Source organism: Acomys russatus, chromosome 24, assembly GCF_903995435.1.
Source record: "Acomys russatus chromosome 24, mAcoRus1.1, whole genome shotgun sequence".
Classification (NCBI taxonomy): Eukaryota; Metazoa; Chordata; class Mammalia; order Rodentia; family Muridae; genus Acomys; species Acomys russatus.
Window position 1 is genome coordinate 23,588,128 of NC_067160.1, and position 12,973 is coordinate 23,601,100.

Here is a 12,973-nt window from a genome sequence, read left to right on the forward strand (position 1 = left end):
AATATAAAACAGCATCACCTTGAGGGCTCTATAGATGGCTCCATGGTTAAGGACACTTGCTGTTCTTTCCTAGGGACCTTGTTCTGCTCCTAGTGCCCACAATCTCCTGTAAATCTGGTTCCAGTCTGATGCCCTCTTCTGGCCTCTGGGAATACAAGACATGAACATAGTGCTTGGATATATATAAGCACTCCCTTGTAAACATAATTTTTAATCGAAAAAATAAATTAAGTAGAATTAAAAAATGCTTTTAACACAAAAATACCTCCCTATGTATATTAGATCACGTCTTTACTACATAGATTTCCTAACACAACATAAATGCTATGTAAATCTCATAAGGAAGAATGAGAAAATTGTTTAAACATGTGTGGTATATCCATAAATTTTGAAAATCTTTTTGCTCATGGTTATTTGAATTCTCAAATGTAAAGCAGGAGTCACTGTTCTATACTTTCAGTAAGGCATCTTTTAAACCCTGGAATATCTTGGATATAAATATATCCAAGTGATGTAGGTCTTTAGATTGAGGGTCTGAAAATAACAGTTCACTTGCTGTTACACAAAATGTGATTGTAATTTATTCCTAATAGCTATTTTCTGTTACAAGCCAAATCCAGTTAAGTTGGAGAAAAGATAGACTTATTGACATAACTATCTCTCTCATACATAGAAAACCATTACAATTATACCTACAATTTCTCCTCTTCTTGATGTTAAAATGATTTTCTTCTGACATCATTCTAAGGCCTAAGTTGTTATAATTTACCCTGAAGTGGCTTTATACAAGGAGCATAGTTCATTATGTGTATTATTTAGAATAAAATATTTTGTGGCAAGATGGAGTTGACTTAATAAACTCCCTAGTGAGGACCTGGATGGCATCAGACAACAATAACACCTTCCAAAGGAGTAATGTCCTTGCATGGTGCACAAAGCTGGAAGCAGATCTTGACAATTTATTTTCCTATGACACCACATTGATTACTGAAATGTCATTAGATAAGGTCTATTTATGAAACTTAAATAAGTTCTCTCAGTAATCTACTCTGCCTGAATTATAAGTTTTATTTCAGTAACATTTTCATTAAAAATTCACTTTCTAAAACATGCAAGATCTTCCAATTCTATCCCACTCTGGACTGCAAACACAGGCATAGCATTGCATGCAGAAGGCAATGGAATTGGTGCCTAATAAAAATTAGAAATGCACAGTCAAGGCACCTTTAATCTGTAATTCTAAACACAGAGGGGTTGGAGAGATGATGCAGCCAGCAAAGGTTTTGCCTTACAAGCTTGTTTGGTCCCCAGCACCTACATAGATGCCCAGTGCTCCCTTGTAACCCAGCACGAGGAAAGACATAAGGGTTCTTATGGCTTTCTGGAAAGCCAGAGGTTTTGTTGAGTTCCAGGTCCAGTGAGAAAAAATGAAAAATATGTTACATGGGCCAGTGAGGTGATTCCGCAGATAAAGGGACCTACTGCCCAATGTGACAAACTTGGTTCAATTTCCAGATCCACATGGAACACTGACACCTACAAATTGAGTTCTCACCATACACAGGCCATGGCCTGCACATGCACACACACACACACACACACACACACACACACACACACACACACACAAACATACACATGCATACTGCATACATGCTCCAAATTAATACATAAAAATGTAAAAAATATATATGATATAAAGTGGTTGAGGAAAACATTGAACATCAACTTCTGGCCTCTGCATGTGAATATACACATACACATACAAATACATATATGTGTGAATGCACACAAGCACAAACAGACACGCACATGCGCATCCACGCGCACACACACACACTCAACAAGAACAGCAAAATGTCTATCAGAATATGTTTGACAGCAGTTAAAGATTTTAGTTGCCTTAGTATCAAGCAAGGCAATGAAATGTATCTGTTCTTGAGTAGATATTTATATCTATAAAGTAAATATATAGATGTATATATTTAAGATGTATATATTTAAGAAAAGAGTACCTATATTTACAAACAGCAACTCAAGGAACTTACAAACATTATGACCACTTATCCTGTTCACACCCTAGAAATCCTCAGCATTGTGATGTTTATTATGTAGATCACTTTATTGAAGACAATTGTTAGTACTTAACCTACACACCATCTCTAGTGTCAGAGAAATGTGACAATTTCTCTTGCTCATTTCCCCCTCCCTTCCATCTTTTTAATTTTCTTTGTCCTCTTTCCTCCTCTTCTTTATTTCCCTCCTTTCTTCTTTGATTTTTTCCTTATGTACGCCTTAAATTTTCAATTTTTTTTAAATCAATATAACACTAGGTTACCTGATTAGTACTTTAAAAAGAATCTGTGCTTTCTACAGATAAATTTGATCTTTTAAGAAACAACCCTATTCGTATGAGTCAGAGAAAAGATCAACTCATATTTCACTTATGTCACTTATTAGAAGACTCATTCTTATAAGCCTTAGTCAAAATGAGAAATGCAAGATGACGTCATACAGAAACAGTTTCTATGCATTGCTTGAGAGTTCTCTCATTATCTGTGATGCCACCAACTAGGCGAAAGGTAAAATTACAACCTGAAGCACAACAATAATAGCAATATTTGTGAAATTTGCATAGCTGTCAAGCATAATGATTTATTTGTTACTGATATCTCCTGATAGATGAAGTTATGTGCAAAAATTAATTGGTTAATATTGTTTGTAATATTTATGCACTAAGCAAGACTTATACCTAGAAAGGGGTCTGGTTTCAACATAAAATTAAAATTCAAAACCAAAATTTTAGTGTCAAATACCATCGGTCTGTTAGCTTTAACCATAAAGATTATCAGGTTGAAGTTTCATCATCCTTCAGCTTCTTTAATTTAAATATTATTATAAGGGAAAAATGAAGGCGCATTGTAGACAAAGGGAAATTATGTATGATTATTACAGCATTATTATGCAAGAGAAATAAAAACAAGCAATTCTAAGGTATCTCAAGGGAGGCAAAAGTTAGCAGTCCTTCTACTCAGGACTGAAGACAGGAAGAAGAAAAAGTATAGACCAGCATGGGATACACAGTAAGAGCCTCTTAAAAATTGTCTTAGTTAGTATAGGTAATCGAAACGTCTCTAGACATTTTGAAATCTGTTATTTTCACTGACTTGCTGATTGTGTACCCAGAACAGTGATTGGAGAATTTATTTTAATAGTGTGCATAATTTACAAATGAAAGAACACTGAACAAATGTGAGCCTGGGTGTGCTCTTGCATTTATATCTACATTTCTAATTTCTAGATGACCTTAAGTTTTTAAATTTTCAGAAGGAGAGTACTTTCATTTAAGTTTTTAAAAACACATGACCTAGTCAAGTATGAGTGAGTGTCTTCTAATGCAGACCTGCTTGACAAAGAACTCAGGAGAATGTGTTGGTTTTAGTCTACCGGTCACTGAAGCTCTGCCGCTAGCCGGGATGGCATACCTGGAGCCTCAACCCTCTATCAAACAGACAGAAAACTGAGCAACATGTATAAAATCATTGTTTTCAGACACGGAGAGACAAGCAGACCATAGGATGGCCCTATGCTTCCTATCTGAGGCACTGGGACAGGACTCAAAGTGATGAGAAAAAACACCCCAAACAGGTAACAACAAGCACATCCAGCCAAGGAGAGAAGATCAGAAGTCACAGAGGCCAAGACGTTGGAATCTATAAGGCAGAAAGTCAAAGAAAAAAAAGTCATCTCTGATTTTAAAAGGAGCTCAGAGAACTTCGTGAGTTACCAACAGGAACCTACAGAACTCTTCTGAGACATGAACACATGGAATGACAGCCCTTGGACCTGGTAAAGAATTCACACAGGTCTGAGAGACGTTAAAAAATTCAAACCAGCAGAGTAGAATGCCTCACTGAAGATCCAGATTGCTCAGTAGAAATTGTAGTAAAATAAAGCCGTAGAACAAGAACTAATATGGCCCTTGCAAAGCTTTAGAAGCAAGCCTCATGCCTGATCATGGGGCTAGGGACAAAGCCCAGCAGTAGCACTTACCCAGCGCAAAGATCAGCCTGATCTTCAAGTGGTCGATCAGCAAGGCTACAGCAGCTAACTGGAAAAAAAAAAATGACTGAACAATGCAAGGAAGCCACCAGAAGGCAACACAAATTAGACACCCGGGATTACATCAAATTAAACAGCAGAGAAAACAATCTAGTAAAGAGACGGTCTGAAAAACGGAAGAAAAGACTTACAAACTATACATCTGAAGAGGGTTTGCTATCTGGAATATGGAAGGAACGCCAAGGTCTCAAAAACAAAAGTCGATACAGTTTATCGGGAGCAAAGGGCTTAAGTGGACATTTACCAAAAGATGACAAATGACCAAATGCAGCAAAGTGTTCGGTGTCTCTAATCCCCATGGAAACACACATTAAAACCAGAAAAGCTCATACCATTCTATTGCCAAAAATACCAAAAATAAATGCCACCCAGGGGAAAAAAAAAAACTCTTGAATACTGCTGGTGGGAATACAAATTAATATAGCTATTTTAAAAAGTAAAAATAAAATTACTGTATGATGATGTAGCAATTTCACTACTGCGTTTACATGCCAGGGAAATGAAATCAGTCAAAATCATTTCTCTATACCCGATCTTTACTCCAACACAATTCATAATAGTTCATAAATGCAAATAACTTCAGTGCTACTCATGGCTAGATGAAGGAAATTTGGTACACATACATATGGGTGGGAACAAAAAGAAAAGGGAAAGTTAGGGACAGATTGATAAATGTGTAATAAGCTAGAATTGAATATGCGTAAGAAATCTAGTGTGCTACTACACCTAATATGACTGTAGAGAGAAACTAATTAGAGGATTTTTTGATGTCTTACCACAAAGAAAGAATAAATGTGTGGGGGAATAGAAAAAAACTGCACAAAATATAATATGATACCCCATAAATATATAGATTGTATGTTTCTATATCACCCCCAAAATACACTTAAATTTGATTTTAAGGGGGAGAAAAGGTGTAGAACTAACAAGACTGCTCAGTGGGCAAAGTACTTGCTATGCAAGCCTGAATGTCCCCCACCTTTTTCACTGTCCAACAACTACATAAAAAGTCTGAACATGGTGACAACTGTCTCTCTAACCCATCACTGGAGGAAGGGTATCCCTGGAGCTTCCTAGCTAGGCAGTCCACTGACAATTTCCAAGGTCAGCAACATACCTTGCCTCAAAAAAAAAAAAAAAACAAGCTGTATAACTGACTGAGGCAAGTCTCTCCATATCTGATGCCACCGTCTGAGCTCCACATATGCCTTTATGTCAAGTGTACATGTGCATGCACATGCACACACATTAATATAAAACACACACATACACAGATACTAGCACACCAAAATAAATAAATAAAGAGAAAGCAGTCCAGTATTTTTAAAAGAAGAAAAAGTATAGCACTGTGCAATGTTAATTCAAAATAATTTTAGCTGCTATCACACACACACACACACACACACACACACACACACACACAGGATCAGGCCATAAGAAAGAGAGAAAACAGATGAAAGACATGTGGAATTGACAGAAATGACTTGACTAGCAGGTGAGGCCAAATGCTTAACAAATGCGGGCATGCACCCCTCAAAAAGAGGAGCAAACAGAAACAAGAGCTGGAGCCCCAAGCATGATGGGAACTAGCGGAAATGTATTCAGAAATACTCACTGGCTTAGTTTTTATTTTTTTCAAGATTGAACTATAAACTAGAGGCTCAAAAAATTCAGTTAATACTAAACAACCTGTAAATAGGACATATCAAGACACATTATTAAAATGTCAAACACTAGACATAAAGTGAAATTTTCAAAGGTGATAAAAGGAAAACTAAGACATTATGTATAACAAAAAAAGAATAAAACTGACAGATTTATTATATACAGTGGGATCAACAAGACAGTATGAAAAGATCTCTAAATTGATCTTCTAATTAAAAGAAAAAGAGTATCTGTCAATCTGGAAATCTATTATTAAACGGGATTTCAAGTAAGGACAAGAAAGCAAACGACATCATTTACCATGAGCAGACTGTGAGGAACTATAAATTCTTCCAATGAAAAGAGAACTAAACTCTGTGAAAGTGTGGGTGGCATAGGAATGGAGAAGATTAAAACTGGTAAATATATGAATGAATTGAAAACTCTCCCTTGTCTTTATAAATCTCCAAAATAACTGACTAATGGGAAAATGCTGTTTGTGAATTGATAGGTTTTGTAAAATATGTAAAGAGTGGTGTGACAATGAAAGCACAAAGAAGTAGGGGGGCATGACGCAGGAGGTCCTAAAACATAAGGAAGTTGGGGGTAACACAGGAGTTCCTAAAGCACAAGGAAGTGGGGGCATGACACAGAAGGTCCTCACAGCTGGGAAATCCCTGAATCACTTGAGGCAGTATTAAGGAGAAAGAAATATGTGGGAAACTAAAAACAAAATTAATGAAAGTTAAAATAAAATTGCCAAACCTATAGGAATCAGCTAAAAATTGCCAAGCCTATAGGAATCAGCTAAAACAATGCTCAAACAATGCTCAAAAAGCAATAACCTGGAACCCCTAAATATGTATTTTACAAAGTTAGCAAAAGACAAATAGCTCACATAGGAAAATACGATAGAGCTGAGAGGAAACTAAGAAGCTATTTAAATACATAACATAGGCATAGATGGTAGACATAAATTCTGGCTCTTTGAAAGGGTTAGTACAATTAATGCTCCTTTTATGGACCGAGTTACAAATGCTCGCCATTACAAAAGGGATATTTCAATTCCAAGACATTGGAAAGCCAAGCACTTAAACCTGTTGCCCAGCAGAGGTGTGCCCTCACTTCACCTCTGCTGCTTGGCTACACCACTTCTCTGCATAAGACCTAAGGTGACAGGCCAACCATCACCTACACTATGTGCCCTCAACTCCCACAGTCCTCTAGGAGAATGTGTCATTGCTCGTAATGTTGCAGTTTCTGTAAATGTTGCTCCTGTTCATTTGGTTTGCAAAGCCCAAGAGCAATGTCAATGCTGTTTCACCACTTCTGACACAGTGAAATTAGACTAAGAAGTCTTCTGATGACATGAACCACAGTCTTTTTGTACACTTTGGGTGAAAATCTGGGCTCTGGGCCTTGAGCTGCAAGTCAATGGCAGAGCATTTTACTGGTGAGAAAGGCTCTGAATTTAATCCCCAATACCACCACCACTACCACAACAATAACAACCACCTAAATAAATAAATAAATAAATAAACAACAAATTGCACTATAGATAACATTATATGATAAAAGACCTCTGACGTTGTTTTTAAAATTACAATTATTATCTGTAGGCCCGGCTAGCAATCAATCAAGACACAGACATGTGTTACATTTTAAGATAGCCTTAGTTAACCTGGGGTAGGGCAGATCTCAATCCTCTAAATTGCCTCCCATAGTGGGGTAGGCATGGGATCCCTGTCTCAATCCCATGCCATCTGTGTGTAATAACTTCTATCAAGCTACCTCCCATCCATAATCCCCAATACTTGCTCATGTTCTTCATCTGGGCCGGGTTCTCCATCCATGCCACGGGCCATGTGCTTCTCCTCCAGCTAACCCATGGCGGCCTTCCTCTCTTCACTTCAGATCTCCTTCTCCTGGTATTGGTCCTTCTTCTTCCCAGAATTCCTCTCTCTCCCAGCTCCACCTATCTCCTGTCCTGCCCAGGTGGTATGGCTTTTTATTAAGCGAAAGGTTGGTCCAGAGACAGTAAGTACTAATTAGCATCAAAATACATCAGACCATCCCACAATACTTTAAAGTAAATTTTGATGAGTTATATTTCATCAAAATTACTTTATTTTCTAATGGCATTGTTCAACTGGGTGTGATGGCACATTCCTTTAATCCCAGAACTTGGTAGGAAGACGCAGGTGTGAGTTTGAGGCCAAGCTGCTCTACACACTGATTTTCATGTCAGCCAGGACAATATGGTGAGATGTCATCTCAAAAATATCAATTGACAATGTTTAAAACAAAGAAAATGAAAGTGAAAAACCAGGAGAAAATATTTTGAAGATATAAATAAAAAAGCCTGGTATCCAAGATATATTAAGAATTTTGACTTGACAAAGAGATAATTGTTTTTTTTTTTAATGAGCAAATTATTTTAATAGATAAAGGACACACAAAAAAGGCACCTTAATGTTAAAAAAAAGTTCATTTAAAAGTGGTATTAGTCATTGGTGAGATGCAAATTGAACACTAATGAGACTACATACGCCTTCATTGTAACTTAAAAGTGGCAGTACCAAATGTCAGCAGGATATGGAACAAATGGTATTGCCACAGTATGCTGGTGGGGACATAAAATCAGACAACTCTGGGAAACTTGTTTCATGTAAAGTTAAACAAGCCATACCACACAGCAATTACACACCTAGGTGTTTAAAGAGGAAATGAAAATACATGCCCACACAAAGGCTTGTACACAAATGTTCATGCCAGTTTTACTCATAACAGCCAATGTGTAGGAAAGGAGTGGTTTTTTTTTTCCCATCAGCAGATGATATACACAAACTCTGGTACATCGTTATGATTTTTATATTAACAACAACAACAAAAAAAAAAAAAAAGAGGACCGATAGATGCAATGACTCTCAGCCGTATGCTAAGCAAAAGCAAATTCAGTTGGTATGTGTGCTGGCGTCCCCAGCAAGCAAAGTTCATCATTGCAGTTCCAGGACTGTAATTTGCACAGGCAACTGAGCAGTGCAAGGAAATGTTCTGGGAGGAGAGAAACAGGCTGGTCTCTCACGCTTGTCACAGCTAAATAGACTATACACATATAATGGAGACATCTAGATACTGGTTATGTTAATTATGCACCAATGAAGCTTCACCCTTAAGTTACATATTTTTATCTACATGAGGTAGATTTTTAAAAAGCAAACTGTAGTGGTCCTAATAGAGTACGTAATACTTTATTAGTAACTAATATGTTTGCGAATGGGCTGAAGAAGGATATGCTCATTTTGTTTCTATAAAACTTCAGCCTAAAAAAACAATTTTGATGAAGTCAAAACTTTCCACTAAAGAAAGCTTAAAGGGCTAAGTGGAATGTTGAGTTGGGTAGAAAAAAGTCCCATATATAAATATTTATTGTTGTTTCATTTATTTGTTTATTTTTCTAATGTACATTTTACCAATATTCTATGACAGTGAGTGGGCAACAACTGAATGGGATATGCAGAATATAATGATTTGCTCTCTCCAGCTGGCCATGTTTTGCTTTGAAAGGGTGGGTGGAGGGAATACAAACCTCATCTCTTCCTTAGGAGTTTAAAAATCATCAGCTTAGACCTTATGAAAGATGTCTCCCAATTTTTCATTCAGGTCCCCAATTAGGTACTTAGAATCTAGGTTTTCCATCGTGAGAGTTGGCAGTTCCTGGATCGGTGGTAGCCTTTTGATTCGTTTTCATGGCGAGATGGAGATAAAACTGACGTATCTATTAAGGCCTCACTAAGAACCAATTCCTGACCTCCTCCTTTCATATCTAAGCTTCAGGGCCTTGTGCACTCATTATCTGCCTCATGAGCATGTGAGAGGAACTAGTGGAAATGTAAATGTAAATAATAAGAAATATAAGTAGAATATCCTTCTAACATGACCCACAGGAATCAATTTCTGGTGGACATTTGCTATCTCTCTTCTTAACAGACTGTTAATTTACTCCAATTAGAAACACTTTCTATCTGCAGCTTCACCTAAATTACTGATGCACACGGCAGATAACTGATGTTTCACCAACTCAGCCTTCCTCCAGAGCTCTTCTTTAATCCAGATTTTCACAGAAGAACAAAACACATACTTAGGATAAGGAAGTGATCTACAGAGCTTTGCAGGAGAACCAAGGCATAATTTCATCTTCGGTTAGTACAGTCCACTCTCAAAAGAAGATCGATCTCCTACCTTGGACAGGAAGAAAGAATAAGGCCTCGCTCACTCCAATTTGCAGTCTACTCAGACCTTCGGTGGACTAGGTGAATGAAGGCTACCTACAGAGGAGAAGTCAAACTGCATCACTTAGCCGAAATGGTACTTTCAAGCAGGCACACCCTTACAGACTCACATAGAGTGGCATGAAATCAAACTCTGGCCCAGTCAAGCTGTCATGAAATGAATCCTCACATTTCCTCACCTTTTTACCTATTTTAATAACTGATCGCATCTTTCCCAGGAATGTTCCCTTCTTCAGGCATCTCTGGAACACAAAGACCATCACAATTAAACACGATAAAATAGTGAAGGAAATGAGCTGGGGAGGGAAAACAAATGGTCAAGAAAACGCATTAGTGTAACAGAGCCTAAATCAGGTAGCAACTGCTTTGTAAATGAGCAAGTAGCTTTTAGAGAACTGTTGAGAGAATGCATTTCAAGGAAGATGTATTGAGAGAACGCATTTCAAGGAAGATGTGTTGGATGAACATAGCTGAATCTCATACTTCAATCTGTGCTGTTGCTTTTGATTCTTCTTCGCCTGTTTAGTGTACTGTGGCCCCGGAGCCTGAAACCTTTATTGCCACATCATACACATTTTTAAAAAGTTATCATAAGTAGCATTAATGGAGACATTCTAAACGCTGAATGCAAATTGGTGTCATAGCACTTTCTCTCCATAGATGAGCAAAATTATATATGTGTGTGTATTCATATTATATAAATATATATCAAATTGTGTATATTATCTTATGGTATATAATACACACATATATATATAATTTGATATATGTGTGCATATCATGAATCTATGATATATAATCAGATTGAAATAAATGTAAAACTACATGCAATTTAACAATCTAAGAAAAATCTAAAATTAGTCAAGTAGTTGAGAACTCCAAAGTGTTGAAAATTTGCAATACGGTTTTATTATGACAAGATTAGATTCTAGACTGTGATAGAAATAAGTTGTTGTTTTAAAAACAGCATTTGAAGTCTAATTCAAACTATAACTTTTAAATTTTTATTGTAACATCAATTAATTCATAATTTCACATATGCATGCAATGCAGTTTAATCATGGCCACCCCTGACTTGTCCCAGCTCCACCTCTTCTCCCATTAACTTTATTTTATAACCCACCAAGTCCAGTTTGTGCTACCATGGGTATGAGGTCATTCTCTGGAACATGGTTGCTCTACCAGGAACCACAACATTAAAGAACACTAATCCTCTCCCCAGGAAGCCATCAACTGTTAGGTGTGCTTTCCTGCTTCGTGCTGGAGTGGCCTGGTGTGTTCTTGTGCACGCCAAGCACAGCCTCTGTGAGTTCATGAGGGCAGTGGCCCTGTCATCAGAAGACACTGTTGTGCTCTGGTCCTCCCTGACTCTAGCCATGGACATCTTCCTACCTCTTCTTCCTTGATGTTCCCTAAGCATTGGAGGGAGGAGGAAGTGTACTACAGATGCCCCATCTGTGCCTGAACTGACTCTCTGCACGTTGACCCATTGTGAGTTTCTGTGTTGTCTATCAGCAGCACTAAAAAATGGCCCTGATGTGGCCCAAGAGTTTCACTAAATACATGAGTGAGAGATAGAGATTTAGAGAGCAGATACGATGTCCATATTGGAAAGTAATAGTGGTAGGCTCACCCTGGAGCATATGACCTTCCCAACAATGTGTTCTTGGCCAGATTTATAGTACTAGGCATGAGGGTCCTTCTGTGGAGCTTATATTGGTTACCATTTGGCTACCATTGCACCCACGGGCATATTTAACCATGCTGATCCCCACTTTAGCTCTAAGTTCACAACCAAGTACGACTATTGATCACGTTTCTCCCTAGCAGTCTGCATGTCATTTTCAAATACTACGACAACCAGCCAGCAGAGGAAAAGCTTCCTGGTCCACATCAATTTGCTTTCTCCATTTCCCATGATAATACTGTATAGGAAGAGAGCGATCCATATGTCAACGTACTATTTTATAATATCTATATGTTGAATTGGAGTTATCCAACACATAGGATAATATTCCTCCCCAAAGCCGCAGGTCACCAAGTTTAAAAGTCCAGGGCCATGAATATGGTACTTTCCCTAGAGTTGTTGGTTTGAGGTGTCCTAGAGATTCCAAAAACAATGCTCTTAGTTGACCACCAGAACTTGGTGATACCTCTATCTATACTATTGAAAAAGTACTTTTAAAACTCCTAAAAGATTGTTTTGCCTCATGATTTTTTCAAGAAAAATACAGTAGTGTTGACTGTGATTTGGCTTATTACAGCTAGGATGGCTTGTCACAAATGTATTGAACATCAATTAATGTTCTTGGTTGCATGTGTATCTTATAAAGCAGTATCCGTTTTACTTTAACGCATAATAATTTTGAATAATTTACATCTCTTTACTGTTAAAAATGCAAAGAATGATTAGTTTACCCAAGGACCAAGGGTAAATTTATATACTTGGGTTAAATAAATACAATCAGCACATTTGATATTCTGAGATAGTATGTTATGCCATGCCCAAGTTCAATGTTTCCCCATAACTTTGTTTTTTATCCAATCCAGCCCTAATGTATGCAAGCATTTTTGGGAATGTTTCTGCAATTATTCAAAGACTGTACTCGGGAACTGCCAGGTACCACATGCAGATGCTGAGAGTAAAAGAGTTCATTCGCTTCCACCAAATCCCCAACCCTCTGAGGCAACGGCTTGAAGAGTACTTCCAGCACGCATGGACTTACACCAACGGCATTGACATGAACATGGTATGTATTTCTGTTTCCCGAAACAGAAGCTGAACAGGCATTAACAGCTATAGCAAACTGAAAGGCCAGTCTCACCAGCTTTGAGCCCTGTGCTTTTGTTCCCTTCTCTTGGATGTTTATTTTCTCCCCCTGGAGATAGTGTCTCATTCTCAATTCATGGCATTG

The 12,973-nt window shown here is 37.6% G+C and overlaps 1 protein-coding gene across 4 annotated transcripts in view; it reads left to right on the forward strand.

Annotated features, from left to right (window-relative positions):
• The window catches only part of Kcnh7 (potassium voltage-gated channel subfamily H member 7), a 450,850-nt gene that overhangs the window by 382,861 nt on the left and 55,016 nt on the right, over positions 1-12,973 (forward strand). For all 4 annotated transcript variants that reach the window (XM_051167119.1, XM_051167116.1, XM_051167117.1 and 1 more), the window contains one exon: positions 12,609-12,808. In XM_051167119.1, coding sequence (XP_051023076.1) covers positions 12,609-12,808 — 200 coding nt within the window. The remainder of the gene's footprint in view (positions 1-12,608; positions 12,809-12,973) is intronic.